Source organism: Canis lupus, chromosome 1, assembly GCF_011100685.1.
Source record: "Canis lupus familiaris isolate Mischka breed German Shepherd chromosome 1, alternate assembly UU_Cfam_GSD_1.0, whole genome shotgun sequence".
Classification (NCBI taxonomy): Eukaryota; Metazoa; Chordata; class Mammalia; order Carnivora; family Canidae; genus Canis; species Canis lupus.
In genome coordinates this window covers 20,771,512-20,796,857 of record NC_049222.1, presented here as the reverse complement: position 1 = coordinate 20,796,857, position 25,346 = coordinate 20,771,512, and the positions used below count along the sequence as shown (strand labels likewise).

At 40.1% G+C, this 25,346-nt stretch overlaps 1 protein-coding gene and 1 long non-coding RNA gene across 6 annotated transcripts in view; one reads left to right on the top strand and one right to left on the bottom strand.

Annotated features, from left to right (window-relative positions):
* Nucleotides 1–513: 513 nt before the first annotated feature.
* Nucleotides 514–25,346, bottom strand: part of CCDC68 (coiled-coil domain containing 68) — a 51,185-nt gene continuing 26,352 nt past the window's right edge. For 4 of the 5 annotated variants that reach the window (XM_038525941.1, XM_038525942.1, XM_038525940.1 and 1 more), the window contains 5 exons: nt 21,638–21,720; nt 14,759–14,864; nt 13,365–13,448; nt 5,715–5,791; nt 514–3,204 (listed from right to left, as the gene is read on the bottom strand). In XM_038525941.1, the coding sequence (XP_038381869.1) occupies nt 3,147–3,204; nt 5,715–5,791; nt 13,365–13,448; nt 14,759–14,864; nt 21,638–21,720 (408 nt within the window). In that variant the 3' untranslated portion in view covers nt 514–3,146. Of the gene's footprint in view, nt 3,205–5,714; nt 5,792–13,364; nt 13,449–14,724; nt 14,865–21,637; nt 21,721–25,346 lie in introns of those variants that run through there. The other variant, XM_038525944.1, reaches the window with a different exon arrangement.
* On the top strand, nt 1,878–24,107 carry LOC111095166. Its single transcript, XR_005353456.1, has 5 exons — nt 1,878–2,272; nt 4,454–5,298; nt 15,780–15,906; nt 16,775–18,318; nt 23,398–24,107. It is a non-coding gene; the product is annotated as an uncharacterized LOC111095166 (long non-coding RNA).

Sequence of the window (25,346 nt, the reverse complement as noted above, 5' to 3'; positions counted from 1 at the left end):
ACAAAACAAATACGATTATTTAAATCTATGTTGCATCTTTAATATTTCCCACCAAAAATAAATAAATAAATAAAAGAAGAAAGGAAGTAAAAAAAGGGAGGAAGTGGGGGGAATGATAATGATTATTAGTTGAAGGAATTTTCAGTCCTTGATGGATTGGGTCCCTACTTCAATATTGATGAGGATTCTTTAATTATTTCCAGCTCAGAGGAGATGTAAAGATTTTCAAAATAAAGAAATATGAAAATGCTTGAGAAGCATGTTTGTTCTTACTTTTATAATGCTACTATTTTTTCAAATTCAGAATAAAAACTTAATAGATTACTTTTTCCATTAATTTGGATCCAGGGAAATTTAACAGAAAAATTCAAGGAGCCATCTGAATACACCTGCTCACGGCAAAAACAATCCATTTTTATGGTTTATATTGTCATGAATAATCAAATATAAGTGACTTAATTCACTTATGCATAATAATGTAAAAAGAAATAAAAACAAAAAATAAACAAAAAATGGTATCAATTTCTTTATTGTAAGGCATACCATAAGCAATTACTCAAAAGATACATGTATTATACTAATTGTTTAAACATTTCTTTTGTTGTTGTTTAAACATTTCTTAATGATTTGTCACAATATGTAATCAAAGTGAAACTAACTTTCTTTTCATTTGCTACATTCCTGTATTCAAGGTCCACCTCAGACTTTATTTAATATCTTGATTAGCATCATTATAAGTATAACCATTTAGACTACAACTGAACTTGTGTTTCTTTTCCTGTATTTCTTGTTTGGTACTACTTTTAGGTTAATGCTTTTTTATTTTCCATTGTAATCCTTTGTTTTATTGCTCAGAAATATTTATTCAAAAAAACATTCCAAATGGTAAAAGCTGAAACCATAAAGATATAGGAAGTAATCTATATATGACAAAAAAATGATATTGCTGATGCTACTTAAAAATTACTTTTGTATTCGAAGAGGCCAGACTGTTTTAAGCTTCTGAAACTGCTTGTTCTTGTTCTCAGGAAATCCAAAGACCATAACAGGGTGAATGTGGAGAGCACATGAGCAGGTCCTATCTGTGTCATGTCCAGCTGTACTTCCATGTTCAAAAAGGAGCAGAGTTAAATCCAACAGCGTCTTCCCATTTTTGACTTTAGAACACATTGTTCTAACGGGAATCATTCTAGTTGTTAGCTCAGTTAGATGGATCCGTTTCAAAATCTCATATTTATTACCATCCATCCAGGTGACTGGGGTGTAACAGAACCTAAGTGATCTCCAGGTGAAAGGTGAATTCACCTACTACACTGCAACTGCTTGACAGAACTTGTGGTCCCAAACTCCCTACAAATGTGTCTGAAAATACACTGCCAAAAGAATCTTCCATGTGGCATAAGGTCATAAAATAAATGTAGAATTTCAAGATTTTTAGCAGCGTAGTTTTTTTGAACCAAGTGCTCATGAGGGTAGTCCAACAGGTGAAAGACCAACTCAATTGCAGCAAAATATTTACTTTATGAGTAAGGGTTGTTTCTGACCGTCATTCACAGAATAATGCACATAGCCAACAAGGAAGCTGTGCTTGTTAAAGTAGCAAAAAGAGAGGTATTTCTATAGTGTGGAAATTGACCACCTAGTGAACAGATAGAAAGAATACTGATAGCCAAGCAAGAGGTCCAAATCCTTGCTCCATCACTGGCAGCAGGGGAAATTACTGGACCTCACAGTATCCGCCCCTGTAAGACGGGGTAATAATATGACCTGCTTTAGAGGCCTGTTGGGAAGATTAAAGTAATTAATTCAGGTAAAGTACTTAGAAGTGTTCCTGGTGTAGGAACTGTGCCATAAATATTATTAGATAACTACATTTGAAAAACTAGCAAGCAATAAAAACATGAAGCATGAAATGCACACATAGAACTATGTGACATTTCAAAGATTAGAATACTCTGATGAATTTATAAATACATTACTTTATCTCCTTTGCATGTATTTTTTAAATATTTCATAGATAATACTGCTAGCTCACATTCCACATTGAAAGCCTTGAAGCATCTTTCCTGAGAAAACGTTTACAGTCATACTGCAGAGAGGAGGATCAAAAGGCTTACAAGGAATTCACCCTTTAGTATGGCCAAGGCTGCCCATTATTCCTTCAGTTCAAGTGTTTTCTGTGTGTCAGCATGTTTGCATTTCTACGAATTAGAGTGTGGTTTTCTTCACAGCAATCACAAACTCCACCTGTGATGAATGCCTGTATCAAAAGGTAAGTAAAGCACTGGACATCTAATTCTAATTCATGAATTCAGGTCTTCCTGGCTGCAGACAGCAGCCACTGTTCCTCTAAACCCAAAATATACACACTTTTATGGAGGTTTCTGAGCTGCCGGCATTGTGTTTCTATTCTTCCCTCCAAATATCTTCTTAGATAATATAATGAATCTTGAAAAGAAAATTAGTCACGAAGCCAGAGTAACAAACTCCATTTCTCTGTGCTTATTTGTGGGTTGTCTCTAGCAACCAATTTGCAATCCTAACTGAAGAACAATGGCTTCCTAAAGTGTGGTGAGGTGCCATGATTCTCAGCTTTGGAGGGTTATGTGGGTTGGGGAATTAGCTAAAAAAACCTACTCCTTCTCCTGCCCATAAGGCAGTAAAGAATAACTCTCCCACTAACACTGGGTCAGGAGATGAATTTATAAGTTCACGTTAAGATATTTTTTATTATCCAGAGTTAACTTTAAAATATATCCTTGACTCATGCACACATACACTCTTTCATTTATATACATAAAACCACTATCGAAAGGTTATAGTTGACAACCTTAAGCCACTCTCTTCAGCAAAAAATCTGCAAAAAAAAATCAGATCTTTTTTAAGTTTAAAGCAAAATTCATTTTCCATCAAAAGCCCCTGATCTCTTCACTCACTTAGTAAGCTCTGAAGGAAGAGTTCCTTCTCTTGAATATATATTCGTCTGATTTTCTGGAATGTCATCTTTCTGCAAAACTATTGATGTAGAGTAAATTCCACTGAATACTGGCATTGAGCCATTTTAACAAGCAAGTTTCGGCTGTGTTTCAAGGAATAAATAAGACCTATATAGTGATCTTCCTCATTCAGATCTTCAGCCAGCCGGCTCATTTCCGGAGCCTAATCAACATCAAATAGGGCGTAGTGCCGACAGTCTTCAATTCGCTGTAGAAAAGACCATACAATTATCAAAATCGAGCGCATTAAACTTTAGTGATATAATTGCCGTATCACCAGCATTCCCGTCTCCACCACCGCTGTACTACCAAGTCTGAACTAATTGCTTTAGTCTAAGAGAAATGGTGGTTAATTGGGTGATTCTAATTCCCCAAGAGACATGCTAAAATCACAAGTGGAAGCATCAAACTTATGCAAATTCAGCCGGTTGTAGTAGGACAAGAGTGAGGAAGAGCGAGGGGAGGGGAGAGAGACTTAGAGCCTGTCTCTGCCATTCCACACAGTGAAGACATGCACTGGAGTGACTCGAGACCTTAGTCAACCCTTCTGCTGGGACGTTTTAATTCTGTGGGCTTCTCAGTCTGAACTTCTCTCCTCATTGTGTTATTCTAGTATTTAAAATATATGTGTGTGCAACTCACACACACTTCCACGTGTGTTCTGTTGTTATTGTCTAAGAACAAGACCCTCAATCTCCAGTAAACACCTCTTCCAGACAACAAGACCCTCAATCTCCAGTAAACACCCCTTCCAGTGTTCAAGAACTATCTCTATGTCCTAATGCTCAAGGGAAACACCTTGCTTTTTGGTACTTACTGAGAGATATAGAAGTATATTTTATGGGTGATTAGGGAGATTTGCCTGGATTAATCTTGAAATGTACATGATTTTTCCCCCCTTAACAGCTACTTTCCTACTCCAATCTCTCCCTTGAGTTATAATTCCATTGCATATGGGTGAACCTGGACTTACCAAACCATATCATAGCTTACATTCTCAAAGCAGCCAATTGGCCATATTTCATTTTGCAAACATGAGATCTATCAAGTCAGAGGAATGAAAAACAATATTTAAAACCAAAAGATCTTTAACAATTAATTTGCTACAGGTAAAGAATTGGCAGTAGAAGTCATTCTCTCTAGCACATTCCCTCTGTGTTAGGGTATCCATGTTCAAGCCTGTTGTTAGAATATAGAGACAATCGGTTGCTCCTTCCTCTACTCTGCTCTGGCTGCACTCCCTACAGGGTCGAACAGCTGAGCATGGCCAGGATGCTGTACCACCCTAAGGGGACTGCTATCTGGTGAGAACGTAAAAAGGCAATCACCTCCCTTTCCCTTGGAATCATGCTTGCCCTTCTATACTGGACCCTTCGTTTATTCTTCTACTAAAGTGACTGCTTCTCTCACTGCTTCTGAAATGTGGGTATTTCACTTTTTTCCTTTAATATTTCTAGGGCTTTTCCTTTTCTTTATTGGAAGTTGCAGGGCCGGCGGCCAAAAGAGTTGATAACATAGCACCTGGGAGCCCAATGATTCTCTAAGACTCGATTCAGAATGGCTTCATCTCGTCTCTGACTACATACATCATTAACAAAGTGAAGCATGGCTGCAGGGAGTTCTGAAGGGGGAGATGGATCTCCCTGATTTCCTGGACTGATGCAAATCACAGCAGGCCTGACTTTCTACCCCAGGCGCTGCCCCGAGGAGAGTTTCAGAAAACAAGCTTCTGCCCTAAAGGGACTGGACTGGGAAATTCAAAAGCTGCTAGAACAGGAAGTTTTTAATCACTTTTTAAATCATTCATGTAATTACAGACTATGTTTTCTTTTAAGTGATAATTTCATAGACTATTATGGAAATAAGATTTGAGCCCAGAAGTCCTTTTTTTTTTTTTTTTAAACTTGTCATTTCAGATTCTGTCCCGTTAGAAAGTGACATTGATATTTTCAACCAACATTTTGATTGCTGTAGTGGGTCATTATCATTGCTGGATTCAGTCATTATTAGGTGGTTACTGAAGACACTTGCTGTCAGCAATACAGGAAATAAAGTGAAATACAAGGAACTATTCCTGCCTTCTTGACATTTACAATCTACCTGGTTTGAAATATGGACATTCACATAAGTACAAACAATTTATAAATAAGTGCTCATCAACAGAAAAACAGAAATAAAGGAGAAACAAGGACCATAGAGAAGATGATGTGTGCTGCTGGGAGAAAGTGTTGAAGCCAAGACGAGGCCTGTTTTATGGCACAAAGCAAGAAAAGATATCTAAATTTATTCACTCATTTATTCAGTAAGTATTTCTATGTTGGGCTTTGAGAGTTCAATGATGAATAAGTAATATGGGGGGACAACGGGGTGGCTCAGCAGTTTAGCACCGCCTTCAGCCCAGGGCGTGAGCCTGGAGTTCGGGGATGGAGTCCCACGTCATGGGCTCCTGCATGGAGCCTGCTTCTCCCTCTGCCTGTGTCTTTGCCTCTGTGTGTGTGTGTGTGTGTGTCTCATGAGTAAATAAATAAAATCTTTAAAAAAAAGAATAAGTAACATAGGTCTTATTCTCAAGAACTGGGAAACAGACAGTAAACCAATGATCACGTAACTACTAATAGATTGGAATTATTTCTCAAGTGGGATAAATGTCAACATTCATGAATGAATGTCCAACAGAAGCTTTGAAGGCAGATGGTGGCAGGGGAAGACAAACCTTACCTTGTAGAGACAGCCTTTGATACTGTTGTCCTAGGAGTGTCAGACCAAAGTGCCACCTTGGTTTTTAGTTCTTTATTCTGCAGTTGGAAAAAAAATGTGCAGAGATCACACAGGTAGCAGATTTATCAGTCACATGCTTAATGCTTCTGATCAACCCTCCACCTACATTACTCCTTGGCAGTAAGCTTGTTTCAGTCACTCTGTTAGAACACAGAATACAGCCAGTTGAGAGTCACAATTATCTCTGAAATTACAAATACACCTTAAAAAGTGCACAATTTTCCAAGGGATTAAAATGGAGCTACTCTACGTTAGCTTCTGAAATTTAACAGCTGAACTGTGTTTGATTTTAGTGTCTTTTACATAGACAGATGCAAAAAACTTCATAAAATAATTTTGCTAAAGAACCTTGTTAAAGACACCCACGATATTGATTACATGTTTGGCTTTCTTGTGCAATCTCCTGATTATAAGCTCCGTGAAAATAAGCACCATCTGTTCTTTACTATACAGTTCATGGCATTTTTAGCCCCAATTTTCTCACTGAAACCTCAGTTTCTCGATCTCTATACTAGTGGTAAATGATACACATCTTGCCTATCATGTATTAGTTGTTGGCAGAAACAAATCCCATGTGATCATAATATTTTAAATCTGGAAGCACTCTCATAATTCTAGGAGATAGTGTAATGGTGTTAATAAGGATGGCAAGAGTTTAAGTTCTCAGGCTCAAATCCTAGCCACTCAGTAGCTATGTGACCTCACTTAGTTACCTAACCTTTCTGAGCCCAGTTTCCTCATCTATATAATAGAACCATAATCTCTTCTTCACAGGTTCTGAAATGACATATCAAGATGTACTCAGCTCAGTGTCTGACACAGATTTTAAGACTTCAGGCAGTTGGTTATGATTTTCTAGTTCAAGTACCATTTTTATGATGAAAAACCGAGGTCCAAAGAACTTAAGGGCCCGACATTGTGTTCATGACAAAATTCAGGTTCAGGACAGGTCCTCCCAGTCCAGAGCCAACGCTTCCTCTATAGGGAAGTGGGTTGCATGGACCTCTATAGGTCAGAGGTGTTTAAAGGGTACACCAGCCCAGCAGGGGCTGGGACTGAAAGGGGGCAAGGTGGGAGGTTAACAGGTGGAGCTGTGGCTCTAAATCTTTTTTTTTTTTTTTTAAGATTTTATTTATTATTCATGAGAGACACAGAGAGAGATAGACAGATAGACACAGGCAGAGGGAGAACTCGAGAACTCCAGGCTCACGCCCTGAGCTGAAAGTAAAGCTTAACCACTGAGCCATCCAGGCGTCCCAGAACTGTGGCTGTAAAAGTAGAGTCACACACTAGCTCTAATCCCTATTAGGAAACTAAGGATTTAAAGTGTCATATAATTGAAGTTTAAAAGGTATTTCCTAAAAGTCCACCAGACGGTTTGGAGTAAGCCAACACCAAAATGCATGGTTTAGGGAAATAGATGTTAGAATTTTGATGGAAGCAAGAGTGTTAATAATTAGGAGTGCCTACCAAATGTCAAGACACTTGTCAGGTGCTTTCCGTTCATCTTTTCTTTGATAACTTTTATTCTTATGCATATTAAAGAAAGAAGGCTGGCAAAGCTCAAATTGTTTAGGTAACTTGTTTCTGATAACCCACACATTGTATATGTAGCATTTTGTATAATGCACAAGTTTAATGCATAAGGCCTCTCTGCCAAATTACATGCTCTTTGTCCTGTTAGATATTTTTCTGTAACCAGAGGAATTAGTTCAGCCTTCTTATATTACAAACAAGTAAAGGGTGAGCCCCAGGAACACAGAGACTCAATGATTTCCAGATATGATAATAGGAAATAGATAAAAAAGTAAACTGTCAACAATTAATCTAGAGCAACCATCCATCCACACATCCAGTTAGTCAGTCTCCGCCATGTCTATGGCACCACGCCGGGAGCAGAGTGAATGTGAAGAAGCACAGGAAAACACAGGTCTTTCCCTCCAGTATGCAGATGCATAATACAGTGGAGGTGATAAAACAAATGCATGAACATTAAAAATAAAAATAAATCAAAGCAGATCAGGAGATGCCATAGGCAGTAGGTAATTAATTGCTACATAAAAAGGTATAACAGAAATCAGTGTGACTGGAATAGTTTATGACATTTTCATACACACGGATATTTTACCTGGACCTTGAAGACAAAGTGAAATGGCCAAGGTGGAAGAGAAGGGGGAAAAGGACTAAGGCAACAGTTCTTAAAGTGTGATCTCAGCATCTCAGCAATATTAGCATCACCTGGGAATCTGCTAGAACTACTGCTTCCTCAGTGTCCAGCAAGACCTACAGAGAAACCCAGATGGCCAAGCGATGTGTTTTAAGAAGCTCACCAGATGATTCTGACATCTGCTCAAGTTTGAGAACCATTGGACCCAAATGCTGGTTTTCAGTGCCTGTTGTATATTGGAATTATCTGGGGAGATAGAAAATCTACTGATGCTAGGGCCTCATCCCAGAGAGTCTGTTAACTTGGTTGTAGTCTGGATTCAAGAGTTTTGGAGACTCGCAGGGTGCCTGGGTGGCTCAGTCAGTTAAGCGTCTGCCTTTGGCTCAGGTCATGATCTCAGGTGTGTGGGATCGAGCCCTGCATCGGTCTCCATGCTCAGCTGAGAATCTGCTTGAGACCTCTGCCCCTCCTTCCACTCTCTCTCAAATAAAATAAATAAATAAAATCTTTATTAAAAAAAAAAAGAGTTTTCAAGACTCCACAGGTGATTCTAATGTGCTGCCAAGATAATAAACTACTGGAGTAAGGAAAGCAGAGCAAGATACGGATTTTGCCCTTTCTTATCCCTCGGCATCTATACTGCATAATAACTAAAATATCTTCACAGACTACGATCAATGACCATTTCACTGTGATCTTTCAAGAGATAAGCATTTAAGTCTCAGGTATGAAATGTACTTCAGATTTGATAAATTGATAATAAAGATGCTCCTTGTATAATGGAGATAAAGCTAATATACACTCCAAACAAGCATAGGCACATATCACAGGCCAAACACGCTGCTGAGAAAAACTCCGCACAATATTCTATGAGTTAGGAAGCAAGATGAATCACAACATCATGATGACAACGAAGATTGGAATAAAAATAATCTATGCTGGACAATTACGTAAAGGCTATTGGGAGTTTTTCCAAAATAAACTCCCAGTTTCTCAAGTTCCTGAGTATTGAACAACACAAAAACATAAGAACTATCATGTTACACTGTCTCTATGCTCATTTGCCTCAGCTCCCATGCTGATTTATTTCAGCTACTAGATTTAGGGATTTATTTTTGATTCACGGCCTATCATAGTTTTTCCTTTAACTAGGTCATTCATGAGTTTTATTACATTATTATGTTACAAAACTATAAATCACTGACCATAATATGTCTGCTATTATGATGACTCTATCCAAGGATAGTGTGTTGACACGGCTTTCCAAAAGAACCTAATTTTTGCATACTTTCTATCAACACGTGTTTGTTAAATTAAATTTTAAGGATCATGATGAGTATATAAAATAAGATAATCTTCAGTGTTTAGAAAATGGAGTAATTTCTGAAGATGTATTTCTATATCAGCAGGTCATTAGTGAGGAAGCTAGAAATGCATGAAATGTGAGAGGAATGTCGGAGCTGAAAATTAAGATGATAAAGATACAGCAAGAGTAAAAAGAAAAGTAAATAATTTTGGTAGAGTTAATCAGAAATCTTCCAATGATATTTTTTTAAAGTTTTAAAAACCTTAAAGTTGTTGTTGTTGTTTTAAAGGATAGAGTTATATGAGTGAATACATCTCCTTCGCAGAGAGGGGGGAAAAAACCTGCTAAGATAGAAAGAGTACCACAGAAAAAAAGTATTTGTTATCATGACTCAAAAAAATGGAAAATGGAAAACACTGTGATATAGTCACTGCAACAATGACTAAAATAAATATAAACGGTCAGGCGAATTTACCAACTCTTCATTTCTAAATACATCTTGTACGCACACACATGTATTTCGCACATGCATATGTGCACATGCACATACACACTTACCCTCCCAACATACACTTAAGTAATCACACCAACAAATAGATTTTGTGGTGGTGATGGGGCGGGGGGAGGGGGGAGGGATGTGCTTCCAAGATAATAAGACTCAAATGAGTGATTTTGAATGAGTTTCTTAACTTCTCTGAATCTCAGTTTCATCACTTACAAAATGTAATATCTTTCACCCAGAGTAGTTTTGAGGATTAAATAAAATGAAGCATGTCGCATGCCTAAAAAGAGATTAATGTTTTTGGTATGATGCTGTCTGTGTGGTTTAGAAACACAGTTGATGTGTTTAAATGGGTTGCTCAAGCTTGGGTGACCATTTTCATAAATGAAATCAATTCGCCCTGTTACTTAACGGATCCCAACATAGGCAGTGGTCTTACATTTGCGGTGCAAGATCGTATTTTACTCCTGCATAAATCATCCAGCTTAAGAACTTCATAATAAAGCACTGATTAGGACCAAACCAGAAATAGGCAAACCATGGCTCAAATACTCACTGAATTCGAGTACCTGGTCAAATATCACAGGCTCAGAGATGCCCTTCCCGACTACCATCACTCTATAACTATCACATTGTCCCATTCTACACTTTTCAGAGCACTTGTCCCTCCCTAATTATGTTGTTTATTTACCTGTTTATGTGTTTATTGTCTGTATCTTTATTTAAAGTATAAGCTAGGTGAGGTCAGAGACAGTCCGTCCTGTGCAATACCCATATACCCAGCACTTGAAACATTTCCTGATACATCATAAACACACAAAACTATTTGATGAATAAATTAAATTAATGTGGCTTGGACTTTTTAAAGCTGAAATGGTCATTGTAAAATTCTTTGCTGTGAAGGAAAAGATTTATCTACTCAAGATAATCAGTTTTGAGAATATAAATATATTTATCAGATACTGCTACAGCTTGAAGACTTTTTTTTTAATAAAAGAAAACATTAAAAAACAGAGGCCTGAATGGAGCCATGTACAGAGAATCTGAGACAGTATTGAGAGGTATTTTTACATCACTGCAGAGAGTCTGCAGCCAACCAAGAAGTTTCCACAAGGGGAACAAATCTGTTGCTTTCTCGTGTAACACTGAGTGGCCAATCAGCAATTATTTGCTGAATTTGGAAAGACAGAAACAGTGTACAATGGAAAGACCAAAAGGCCAATTGGATAACGTATTGCACCCGAGCAATCTGAGTTATAGTGCTGGTCTATTTAGGACAAGAATATTTGTTTTGGGAATGACAAAATAGACACAACTAAATGAAATAAAACTGAATTAAAACAGCAGTACCACTGATACCTTGTCCTGAAAAACAATCTAATGTCCAATTGTACATCAGCACAGTGGCTATTATGTAAAAGTAATGTAATTGGTAAGCAAAGACTTCACATTATATTGTTATAAAGAGACAAAGACTCCTTGGCATAGTCCATGATCTAGCCCCTTCCTACCTTTCCAATGCCATCCCATGCTATTCCATACAACTCTTAGGTTAGAAGCACTCCCAATGGCTCCCTGTCCTTCTTCCTGACATGTTCTATCACCCAATTGTTCACTAGGCTCAGGTTAAAATTCATTTTCTTAGCTTACTCCCACCCACCAATCCAAGTCCTCCATCCAGTGTTATCTTGCTCTGTGCCTTGCAAAATGCTTCCATAATATTGCTAGTTACATGTTCTTTTATGTGTCTGTCTCCCTCTCTAGACAGTATATTCCAGAGTGTGGGGTTCCTGTCTCTTTTGTTCAATATTGTTTTCTTCAAACTTAGCCACTTCCCAAACTTAGCCACTTCCCATACCTCTACAGCACAGCAGCCACTCAGTAAGTACTTACAGAATCAACGACAAGATTGATGATGTGAACAAATGAATGAAATGAACAGAAGCTTAAAAACCCAATGAAGCAGGCATAACGTGATGCCATGTACATAGACCTTACACACACAGGCATGTCACAGGCACATCGAGTCCCAGAGAAACACAGATGGACACAACTGATTACCCATGGGTGGCAAGTCTGCATGATTTCCTTGTTAGATGTACTTAGCTGTATTTCCTAATTTGTATGGGATTAATGAATATATATTAGTAACAAAAATAATGTAAGAAAAAATATTTTATCAAGTAATATTTGCCAAAAAGCTACTAAGTACAAAAAAACTGTGAGGAAATCCCCACAGAGACATTCCTTGGGAGGAAGAGGCTCTAATGTGGTCTGAATCCCATCATCTGAGCCCCTGGGTGTAAGCTGGCCAGCCATTAACGGGCAGTTGCATGCACACTAGTGTTGAGCCAATTATTCCACTGCCCCTGCACTTTACGGTTGCACAGGGCTTGTGCAAGCTCTGCCTTTCTCCAACAGCCGCAGGCAACCTAAGGAGGGCAAGCATTGAAGCACAGCCCGAGGCTCAAAGGGTTCACCCTCCAGGACGGAGAGAACGGTGACCCTCTGGGAAGGGGAGAAATGGCACAACACAGCTGTGGTTACAACATTTAAGATGTAAAACTATTTAAAAACTGTGCTGAATGGATTATGATTTGCCTCTTCTGTTTGGGGAAAGCAGAGAGCAAGGGGGCAGCTCCTGTCTGGTCTATCGCGGGGGCTGGGGAAGGCGAGCAGCTCCGTGTTCCACGGGACAGGACAGCAGGGCTGGGGACAGCAAGCAGGGAGTCGGAATCCTGCAGAATGAACCAGAACAGGTGACCAGGCCCGGGCAGCCAGTGAGGAGCCGCCGGCAGAGAAGGAAGAGGTGGCACCGAGCAGCAGGCCGAGCCCAGGGGCAGGCGTGGGCCCTGGTCCCTAGGGAGGGCTTCCCTAGCATCAAGGGCAATGAACGGGGGAGCGGGGGGGAGCATGTCCTATCACAGGAAATGATAAAGTGTTAGGTAGGCTAAGTTTCAAAGCACTGAAAAGTAAGAAAATTACAACAGGCTTCTCGAAGTGGATGAGCCTGATGCAGAGCGCGCCAGCCGCCGTGGATGTGAATGCTGGGGGGCGGGGGGTGTGTGGCAAAGGGACACAAACGAAGACATTAGAGAACCAAGCCAGCTACCTGGCTAGAGCTGAATTCACACAAGGTGGGCCTGACCAAGCCTCCAGCTCGAGGCCACACGGTGAGATGTTATTATCTGTCCCCCCAGTATAGCAAGCATTCCGGAAACCAGAGGAACTTTTAACAGTTATTTAATAATATTAATACTAATAATTTAATATTATAAAATAAGGTTTAATACTGCAATAATTATTAGGAATACCTCTCCCATGAGTCTACAATTTCTTATACATAGAAGAAAATTTACACACACATTCACGAAAAGACACTCATATACACACAGACACATGCATGTACACTCACACGTAGATACTCAAGGCACAATCACACAGAAACACTCACGCACCTGCCCACATACAACTCATCATGTCTCACTGGCACGCCAGCACACACAAGCACATGCGACACTTTCATACACAGGCTCACAGATACACCGAGCACACACACATACGCACACGCACACTCACAATCGCCCTGAAATACACAACAGATTCCCTTCTTACCTGGGCTTCAAGGATGTTAACTTTTTCTTTCAGATTTTCAATTCTTTTGTCTTGCTCTTCTAAATTATTTTTTAATCCTTCCATCTAAGAGTTAAGAAACACAATTGGAAAAATCTAGTCAGACAACAGGGGAGTTACTTACGTCAGAAATTGCACAGGTTTCTATGGTCAACTGACATCCATCAAATAAAAAAAATAAAATAAAATAAAAATAAATAAATCCCAAAGCATTAGTAGATTTAGCTAGGTTTAGGTTACAGAAGAGAGCAGGGTAAATTGGCACCCGGAGCTGAGAGCGTACAGGCAGTCCTATTAAACATTGTGGTCTTTGGAAAACCTGTCTAAACCAAATCCAGCGGGCATGCATCCTGCGGAAAGCAGCTTCAGCCATCCTTCTATGTGTCTGGCACACAATGTTTTCACACGGCAGATGCAGAGGCTGGTGACTGTTGTGCAAGGCCACCACCCAGAATTGGGAAGCTCCCCAAGGCAGAGATCTGGTCAACCTGCAGCATCATGAGATGAGTCTGCTCCGCTTAGGAAGAAAAGCATCTGCCCAGAAGCCTTGTGGAGTAGGCTTCTGGGCAGAACAGAACAGGAAGAGAGGAAACCCAGGGATTCTCAGGCCCATTCCGCCACCAGCTCTGTCTTTTAACTACCAGGATCCTCTGTTTTCTCATTTGTAATTTGAGAATGTGGGCTGCTCCCAAAGTCCTTCCTGACTCTCCAGTGCCATGACTCAATTCCTTGGCCTTTTAGTGAGGCCTTAGCCAAATGATGCATTTGAGTCAAGAAGGCTTTGGAGTAACTTCAAAGGAGTCCTTTTGGAGACAAACATTAGGTAGTAAAAAATCAGCGTAGGTCTGATTTGGAGGTGAAAGCAGAGCCCCCCAAACAGGATCAATAGATTTCTTGAAGTAAATCGCATGATTTCACAATCCACCACCATCCATCTGGCTGCCACCACAATGACCTCCTCTCTTTCACCTGCCAGGATGTTTCCAGAGAAGAATGGCCAGGCTACACCCCTGTCCCCACACACCTACAAAGTAAATTTACTGTTTATGAGGTCATGAAAACAGATCATCTCGTCCTCAAAAAGGGCTGAATCTTCTAATCTCCAAAATCTTCTAAAGAACAGTGTACGTTATCTGGCTCTGAACCCTTTTTTTTTTTTAAATCACCTGAACAACCAAAGTGCAGTTAAACACAATTTTCCAAAAATCTTCATTGAGAAGGGCAGTGAAAAGAAAGCCATGTTGCATGGGAATACAAAGGAAATGTCAGCGGAGGGAAAAATCTCACTGCGTGTAAAGTCCAGGCAAGCTGCCTGCATTCCGTCGTCTCACTGCACACATACCGTCTACCAGAGAAACACACTTGATTAATCTGACCTCCTGGATGACACTGCGCAGGTTCTGATGTTGGGAATGAATCACAAGCTGCAGATGAGAGATCTGCTCTTGGAGAAGGGAAATCTCCATCTGAAGATTGTGGCAACTGGAAATGCAAAAGGAAAAAGAGAGCTGAAGATTGGCTGAAGCATTGTGAAGCCACTTTCTGCAGTGGGGCTGCCAGGCTCCCCTCACACAGGACCCTCTTACTGGGCATCCTGTGGGAAAGACGCTGAGGGCCCCATATGCCACACAGGACACGGAAGGTACGCAGTGCAGAGCAGCTTCTGGTTAGCTCAGACAGGCCCTGGAATGAGTATATCCATTCATGTCAGAAGCTCCCTCCTGGTCATCTGTGACTTCTCTCCCTCCAGGAGGTGGTTGAGTCAAGCTGTGTTGAGCAGAGGAAGCACTCACACAACTAGACTGTCTTGCCTAGGGAGCACCCACAGACCCAGCACTCATCAGAATGTCCAGATAATTGCATAACGATGTGAGGCTAGGACATGGGGGCAAGGAATAGAGATTTTACATCTAATGGGAAACCAGCTTCCAGTGGTGCAGAGTTAGTGTATATTGCAGATTGCCTGTGTTTGTCTTTTATTATTATTATTCTTAATGACTATTATTGTTTTGGCTTCCTGCTTTGGGTCATTCTACTACCTGCAAACGGAGTATTAAAAAAAAAGGGGGGGAAATTAAATTACAGCAAATAGTTGGAGTCCACATCAACCATTGTGAGAAAAGACAAATGTTGGGGGGCCTGGGGGGCCCAGTTGGTTAAGCATCTGCATGATCTCAGCGTTATGATCTCAGGGTCTTGGGATCGAGTCCTGAGTCAGGCTCCCTGCTCAGCAAGGAGCCTGCTTCTCCCTCTCCCTCTGTCTCTCCCCACTACTTGTGCTATTTCTCTCTTTCTCAATTTTTCTCAAATAAATAAATAAATAAAATCTTTTTTAAAAAAGAAAGACAGATGAAGTTTAAGTTTAGATTATTTACACTTTTCCACAACTCCATTTAGGTAGCTGGAATTGATTATACAGCCTTTGACTTGCCAATATTTTCTCCTTGTCAATATTATTGGAGTTCTGAGGCAGCACGCATTGTGACGAGGTCACCAAACTTGGGAGCATTGTGACAGGATTCACGTAAGCTTTCTCAGCCTCAATTATTCTTATTCTCAACAGATAGAATAATTCCTACTTCTATTCCTTTACAAGAATATACTGTGGACTTCAGTAGGTAAGTGAATATGCTCTTGGAGAAAAAGCTTTTTACACAGCAATATGTTAATATTTCTGTAGCTATTAAGGTTTCATAATTAGTAGCCAACATCCAATGCAATCACAATTCTGATTTTTATAGCCTTGACAAGTATTATGAAGGAAGTAGACAGTCACGTGACACTATGGAACACGTTCTCATTCAAAAACCAGAGAGTCTCATTTTGTTTCACATCACGTACTGAAACATTGCTTCTCGAACTTCGTATGCATTGGAGGATTGTATTAAATCATGAGGGATCTTGTTAAAATGCACATCTGCTCCAGGAAGCTGGGGTAGGGCTTGAGATTCTACGTTTCCAATGGGCTCAGGGTTGTTGCCAGTGACAGTGCTTGTCCACACTGTGAATAGCCCCGCGCTGAACCGCTGATGGTGGGTGAATAACTTCTAGTATGGAGTATCCTCGAATATTTAAAATAGTCTTTTATTTTTTTCCCTCTTTTGGTTTTGCATGAGACAGCTTAAGAACCATTTGTTTTACCGTAGAAAACTAATTTCTACAAAACCATAGACATACTTGCGCAAATACAAATATTGCCTGACAGCCATTACTATTTATTTATCCTATGGAATTAAATAATTCTTACTATAAAAATGCTGTGTAATTATATAAAACAGATGTAAAATGTAGTTCATTATTGTTCGTAGCATAAAAATTAGAACACTCTAAATGTTCATCAGTAGAAGACTAATTAAACAAATTCTGCTATATCTGTGCCACTTTTATTTTAGATACATGTATATCACAGGGATAGACCAACAGCCTTGATTTGTATCAAAGATGGTTCTGGAGAATGTTATAAAAAGGATGACCCTTTCAACAAATGGTACAGAGACAACTCTACATTCATATATATGTTAAAAAAAGAAAATTAATCCTAAACTCACCTCATAAGAAAAATAAATACCATGTAGATGGTAAATAAAGCTGGGGACCTGAAGACTTTCAGAACATAATATAGAAGGACATCTTCGTGAATTTGTGATAGACAAAGATTTTTAAAAATAGAACTCAAAACTGTATCAACCACAAAGGGAAAGACTGATAATTTTGTCTAGACAAAGATGAAAAACTTGTAGCCATCAAATAAGAGGGAACAGGATAGCCTCAGCATCTCAGTAACTCCAATGACTAACAAAGGCATTGTACCCAGAATACACATAAGGATACATCTGCCTATCTATGGAACAGACACCCCAGGAGAAAAATTAGAAAGGGACTAGAGAGATACTGTACACACACAAAATGAGATGAGGACATATGGACCAAAACAGCAGAGAAGGCAAACCGAAGTCTGCCCCACAGCTGGTGGTGCTAAGATTAAGAATGCTCCCATGAGGAGGAAAAAATAGAGGAGGGAAGGACCAGTCAGACTCAGGACTTCCCTGAGAAACAAGGAGAAAGAACTCAGGATGCCTCACAGAGGCAGGCTGGCTTTGAATACTCATAAGGTGTTCACAACCCCATAAGAAAAGCTAAAAAATAAAAAATAAATAAAATACACAAAGATGTTAAGGATGAGTATTCATAATGGTCTCATTGTGTCCTATGATGACCCAGAACTTAGACCAAGGGGCAAGAAGGGTGGTTTAGGAAAACAGGGTGGGGTAGATGTTGTGCTCCTCAGAATTCAAATCTCAGGAAATTTCCCATCGTATTCCGTGATGCCATTACCATAGAAGTCACTGTAGAGAAATAGAAACCTGAAATAGGGCTCAAGAGGGAAGAAAATAATTTCTAGAAGAACTCTTGAAAACACAGGGCTTTCACACTTATCTGGATTAATATACTAGAAGAGGGACTAACAGAAATTGAAGAAATTCTCTCTTGGGATTGTTCGATAAATATGAAACCCATCACCTGTTCAAGGTCTTTAACTGTGAAAATATACTGAAGTAAACTGCCTCTTGAGCTCCCTCTAATCTCTGCTCGTCATTTGTCTGTTAAAGCAACTCAGTCTTGATAAAGAGGCACTAAAGCAAAACAGCGGGAAGAAAACATTACAAAGGCCAGGCCTGGAAGAGGACGCCAAGCCTTTAAGAGATGTCTCATTCCTGCCCTGCCTCCCAATGCCTCAATATAAAGTAAAGGCTGAAATTGAAACAGAATTGAAAATCTCATACTTTGGGAACATGTAAATGCATCCTTCCCTAACCTTCCCACTGAGTACAACCAAAAGCCTGGAGATGATATGTCAACAAACACAAGAAGACTCAGAAAGGTGGCGAGAAGGCCGACCAGCTCAGGACCTAGGAGTCCGAGGCACAACACAACGGTGAGTTCCCTGGGGGGTTTCTCTTTTGCCTCCTATATCCCAGACTTGGAGCTGAAAAAGTCTGCAGCCTGGAAATGCTAAAGAGAGCAAAGGAGAAAAGCCCCATCAACAAGAGAGGAAACTCTTGGCCCTATTCTTTTAAGGAAGGGAATTGAGGATCCTGTCTCCAATCAGCACTGGCGGAGAGTGAACAGAGCACCATTTCTGATATTCTTTCTTTTAGATTCCTTCATGTTCAAGAAGGTAAATTAATTCTATCATTAATTCACAGAAAGGTGAGAACAAATGGCTCAGCCTTTAATAATATGGGCTGATTGTGGGGTAGGTACTCGGCAAGAGGCATACCCTCCCGCACTCTGATGGCCAATGTCTGCCAAACACTTTGTCAGAGGAAGTTGATAGTCTTTCTACCCATCCATCAGGATACTTTAGGATCCACATGGGGTGACTTACACCGCCAGAGGGCAGCATGATTTGACCATGCCACTTTGCCCTCTGCTCCTCACTGTTAGAGTAGTTTGGGTTGAATTGTTTTCTGGCATCGTGCTATTGGGTCCTAAAGGGTTTCTCTGAGGTACAGCTCCTGTGCTTCTCCGAAGGGTCACTCTAAATCTATAAACTTTGTGTTTGTGTGTGATGTCACAGGGGCAGAGGGACAAGCTGGGACACTGCCTTCTGCTCAGAGACACAGCGGGGAATTAGGAAGCCAGTCTGGGGGAAAGCCTCCAGGGGTCTCCAGAAATGAAAGAAGGTCAAATCTCTGTAGCAGGATGAGCATGGGCCACTGTGACAGTTCTAGAGCCCAACCTCCCCCAACTCTACGCCTTCTGAGTTGTATAATCGCTTTACCCATGAGAATCTCAGTCTCCTCCCTGAAAAGTCAAAGAAAAGATTCAATTAAATAAGGTACCTGGGCTGACTCTATAAACAGCAAAACATAATACACGTGCCGGTTAGTAGACAGCAGTCCAAGTACGGAGTCAACCTTGTTTTTAATGAGATGCTTGTGCCAAATCTCTTGACTCTTGTTAAAAGTAATTGTGGGGATTAGCATAATATATTATAATTATATATTCATATCCATATGCAAAAAACCTGTCATTTTCTCCTGAATCACAAATACTTAAAAGTCATCCTCTTTAGAGATGCTTTTTTGATATTAGAAATGCCAGGTTAGAACATACTGAATCTTTTTATCAAAATGGCAGAAAGTCATGCCACCTGTCATACCCACCAGCCTACCTCCAGGGAACTTAATCACCCAGGGCCCCCTGCCCAGAGGAGAAGCTCCAGGCTATCTGGGGGGTAAGGAAAGGCCCCTGTAGGACTGGGAGCTGGTGCCTGCAAAAAGGCCATTGCTTAGATGACAACATAGGGGTTGGTTAACATAAGCAATCTGCCCAGCAGAGGAGGTGATGTTAGGCCAGTAGGCTCTTCCCTCTGCAATTTGAAAGGAAAATAAAGACGATAAGCAAGCTGGAAAAAAAAAAAACACACCCCAAAACTTCAAGAAATCGCACAGGAAAAACAAAGAAAGAGGAAGAGTGAAACTCTACGAACCCACAGACTGAATAACAGCGACAAAATAATCTGGCTTTTAAAAATACATTAGGTGCTAAAGGGTGGTCCTCCTGTCTTCCCCGGAGCCGCATCTTCTTTATGGCCAGATCTATTCAGTCTTAATCCACCAGAAATCCTCTTCCTTGTGGTAGCTTAAGCAAGTCTCTATTGCTTTAACCCAAAGAGTCTGACTCCTACTGATTTCATTTTCTTGTCACTTAGCAGAGTGAATACCTCCACACACAGACAAAGTAATAAGTAAGATAAATATTTGTGATGCCTACAATCCATGAAAATTGCATAAGCCTTGATGTTCAAACGCCTTTCTAGAAACACAAAACATCCATTTCCCTCAAGACATTTCTAAAACCTCCCTAAGAGCTTTCTGAGAATTCCTTCTAACAACCGCTCATTTATAATGGAACAGAAAGAATAGTTCAGTTTGGTTTTTTAAATGGTTACATTTTGGGCTCAAAGACTGACAAAAACCCCATTATCAATAAAAATCATTTTTAAAGAAAAAAAAATCAAACTCAGATTGTCCAGACTCTTGCCAATAGTTCTGCTGCATGGGCAGGCTCTCTTTCAGGGAAAAAAAGAAAGCATAATCCATGGGTTTATTAAGAGTTTAAGCTACGAGCACATGCAAATAATTCTGAAGAGCTAGGGATGTCTTCCACGGTATTCCTTCATTTTCTACGGAGATGTGCAGTGCTATCCTGCGCTCTCTTAGAAAGCCACCTCCTGGGACTAGATGCTTGTTCACAAATACAGGTAAATTAATATTAGTGCTATTCCAGTGTGCTCTGAATACGTATGTGCAATTGCCAGGGTCAGTGCAGGTATGGACTTTGCCACATGTGGTCCAACAGATGAACATGAACCAGACAGAAGGCAGAAGCTTATGAGAGATGAGAAGAGAAAGATAGATAATGGGAAAGGAAAGAGAAGCAGAAAAAAAAAATCGAAGACCAAGAGAGGGGGATATTTGAATATATATTATTGAATAAATGAGAAGAATTTGTACCTTCTGCGGCTCACATGGTGAGCCTTACCCAACAGAGCAATAGTTCCAGATGGATGAAATAAGACCTCAAAATAGACTTGACTTTGAACATTATATCAGAACATATAACAAACAGTGGCAGGTTTAGAATTAGAAGAGAAGGGAGGGGAAGGGGGGGAAAGTGAGGAAATTTTGTATGTTATAAGTTATTACATGATGTTCCAGAGAATTTTTCTAACAGCATCAAAGTAGTGCAGTTGGGTGATATCCGTGATCCACGCCACCCCCATACTAAGGACTGTAACAGCTTGTGGATTATGAGTATTCACCTGTCAGTCCAAAGAATGCATTCAGAGTGGTTCCTTCATTCTCTGCAAAGTTGGGGAGCACCATAAAATGATCTTGCAATTCCACTTGTGGGCTAGCCGATCTGCTGCCGGCTACAGCAGGGGCCCGGTAACAAAATCAGAAGCATCGGGGGGATTGAAGGCCTCAACAGCATCCTCGTGAGCACCCAGGGTAAAAAGGGAAGGGGCGGGCTCATTCATTCTGCAGAAGGAGTTAGCCTGTACCCCCAGGGACCTCTGCTCCTCCCTGACTCCCCAGTGGGATGGAGGGGAGGCACGTGGCTGTTAATACCAGGAAAGCACCTGTTGTCCTGCACTGTCAGTCTTCCTGTGTCCTGGGAGCCTGCTAGCCAGGGGAGAGGACAGGTGTCAGGAACCGCTTTAATTAGGAGAGAGATGTGCAAACCTTTTAGCACACGTAGCATTGGCTTTGAGTTGCAGCAGCTTGTTTTCCAAAGACACTTTTTTCTCTAGCAGTGTTCTCTTTTCCTAGGAGAAAATAAAATACACAGTTTCATTTATTTATCCTTGTGTGTGTGTGTGTGTGTGTGTGTGTGTGTGTGTATGTGTTTGGTGTTTCTGTGTGTTTGCTAAGTCATTCTTGCAAACTGTTCACAAAAGACACTTCTCATAATATTGGAAATATGTTTTGAGCTAAAGAGCTGATTTCAGATGGTGCTGTTACAACCGACCCCAGTGGGACCGGGCCAGGCCTTCCCAGCAGCTCAGTGACCATAGTTGTCTTCACTCCTCTCACTCGCCTGGAGAGTTTTTGCTCCTCCTCCAACCAACTATTGAAGTGTACCCTGCTCAAAGTTCTGGTTCTCTCCATCGCACCCCAAATGAAAACTGCAAGCTCATCTCTCTAGGCATTGGCTCTTCCTCCATTCCACCTGCTTCTCCTACATCAGACTGAGTTGCTGGTACCCAAGGACACTATTGGCCTTATACCCCTACCTGCTTACATGGCATCTGTCAGAAAGCAGAAAAGTAGTATATGAATCTTTAGTGGAGGATCAAAGCCACAAGTAATAAAGTCACTTCCCAGCTAGAATATAAGAGAAACTTTGACTTGGAGAAAGAGAAGCTAAAGAAACACCTGAGTGTCATTATTGAACAAAGTCTTTCCATTCAAAAGAAAAATAACAAGTCCATGGGAAATCAAGCTGGGAAGATGGTGGGTTTTTTTAAAAAAATATTTAATGGTAAGAGATGCTTTGACACTGTTTAAAATGCTGTTTAAAACCATTCCTGCTATGGTGTTTATATGGGTAAAATGCGAAAAGCAGTGTTGTAGAGCAAAAATGCGGGAATCTCTTTGGATGTGGACTGACCTAGTTTTGAAACTGTGACTATATAATTTTTGCCAAGGCTTTAGCCTCCCAGGGCTTTATCTTTGTTAAGAAAAACTAGCTAAAACTTGGAAATCAAAACAGTATATGATTTTAATGTCATATTGGGTCATTGTTAAATAACCAGTTCTCATGGAGAATTGCTCTGTGTTTGACTTTATTGTTTATGATTTGATTAGAGCCCTGACTCTATGAAGTTGCATGTTCATTTGTAGATTCCTGCCTGGTAGAAAAGATAATCCCACAGGTTATGGTTTAATTGATTTGAAATATATTAACCAGCTTTGTAGCTATTTTAGTAATCCGATTCTATATTCCTTTTTTAAAAATGCCGATAAATAGTTTCTCAAAATCGCCTAAGTCAGCTTTACCATCTTACTGGTTCCCTTATTAATGAATGAGGTGAGTAAAACATCTGACATGGATTCATTCTATATTTGTTTGAGTCCTGGTTTTTTGAGTCATGACTTTTTGAACATCCCTAAAATGGGGTAATAATACTACCTATATTGGAATGTTGGGATGGTCGGAGATATTACATGTGAAAGGCCCATATGCTTCTCTCACACTTGTGAGGACCTCACAGTTAATAATAATTTGAAGGCGCCAAACACTTCCTACCTATGTGCTATTATTTTTCAAGTTTATATTAACTTTTTCCATATTTTCCTGTAGCATTCTTGTCACATATAGGAATCACCCTTGTGTTCCCTTGATGTGTTCAAATTATTTTTGAGGGATCACAGGTATGCCTTGTAAGCTTATTATGATAATCAAAGAAACACATTATTGATAATATATTTTGATTTTGTAGGCAGGAAAATGCAGTTTCACATTCTTCCTAATGGACTTACTCTCAATTAATGGATCTTCATAACGAGGGTTCAAGCAGACCGGACAACTGGACAAGTAAACATTGTGCCATGGCCAAGGCTCCAGCATGTAGCTTGGGCTCTTAGTGCCTCCTCTCTGACAACAGAGAAAGTCACACCACATGGGCTAGCACTTTTTCTCAGGGACAGTGTCTCCTGGAAAAGGAAAGGAGTTCACAGCACCACCCAGTGGGCAATGCACTCTTCCCAAAACTGCACCTCCGGGGAGCTCAAGAGTTCCCTGGCCCTATTGATCAACGTGCAGGAGACACCAATTTAAATAATTGCCATATGTTAACATCTAAATGATTTAGGAACCAAGTATATCATTTTTATCTGACTCCAGAGAAGATAGAGGCATAATGGAAAGCATTTTGAACTGGTAACTGGAGGACAGTGGAATCGTTCCTTGTTCCCACTGTCCTCATTTATAAAATGGTGATGAGGAACTAGGTGGTCTCCAAAGCATCTTTGAGCTCTAAAATTCTAATAGAGCTAAATCAATGACACTGGAAAACAAATATGATGCAACAGAATTGCACTGCTAGCAAAAGGAACATATGCCATATTAAAATGTTCTTATTGGGCGTTTTTGCTGGCTTATCACTGTGTTTACGGAATTCATTTTCACTGCATTCCTGATTAAAGTGGGACAGATGGTGAAGGTTTTAAGTAATGTGTTCATTACCAGACCTCATACCACTAATGGCTATTTACTGGAGCAGTGGCTTGTTCAAGTGAGTAGAAAATGAATCCTTCTCCAGGGGCCACCCACTACCAGGGCAATATTTATCAACCTTTGTTGTGGGTGTTCATTTTTAATTTTCATTTCCTTTCTAAACTCATGTCTTTTTCCTACTAACACAAAAATCTAGAGTTCCCCCTCCCCTCATTCTGACACACACCCCCACCTGATGAACCCTTCATCACAGCCTTAAAAGCATTCTCAGTATTATCTTAACACAAGAAGACATTGCCAAGTTTTGTTTCTTATAGTTTTATTTATTCGCTTGTTTGTTTTACAAATATCACATTATCTTTAAACTAAATATGTCTTTAAAAAAACTCCTGCACAGTGCCCTTCCACTCCGTCTCCACCTATCTCCACCTATCCGAGATTCCAATGGGCTTCACTCTAGGAAATTACTGAACTAGAATATTCTGGAAGGTTCCTTCATGGCCATGAACCATGGACATCCTGTCCACTCACTCTGTCACAGACACCTAGAGACAGCCCACCATTATGGGTCAGTATCAAAATAAATGCAAAAACAAAAATGACAAAAACAAACAAAAAAGATAAATGCTAGGCTATCACTTCTCAAAAATGTCTGCCAGTATCTAAGCCAGTCAACTTTATTCTGGGGTAAACCAGCTTTGTAGCTATTCTAGTAATCCAATTCTATATTCCTCTTTTTCAAAATGCCTACAAATAGTCAGTTTCTCAAAATCGCTTTTCAATATGGATGTGTGCCTCCGTAGGGGCCCGGAGGAGAATGAATGAAGAGAGAGATATGGGAAGCTCCTTGAGACCCACAGAACCCAGATATACTACCCTGCAATCTCCACAAAGAGACTATATCTGGTTCATTCACAAATAGATACCTAGCCTCTAGCTCTGCTTGGGACACGGTGTGTGCTTAAATAAGTGTTGAACGAACAGTCAAGTGTATGTAACTCAAATTCTGAGATGAACTCACATCCAGTGCAGATTTCACAGGGTTTCTGGGAAAAAAGAAACTATATTCCACTGTTCTGTTGTTAATTTTCAGAGACAGCTGGCTACTAAACCTGACCCAGTGTTACTGGGTTTGAGGTGATCACAAATCTCAATTTAAAGGAAAGCTGGTTAATCAATCCTATTTGAATTCCAGAATTGTCTTCCTTTCCT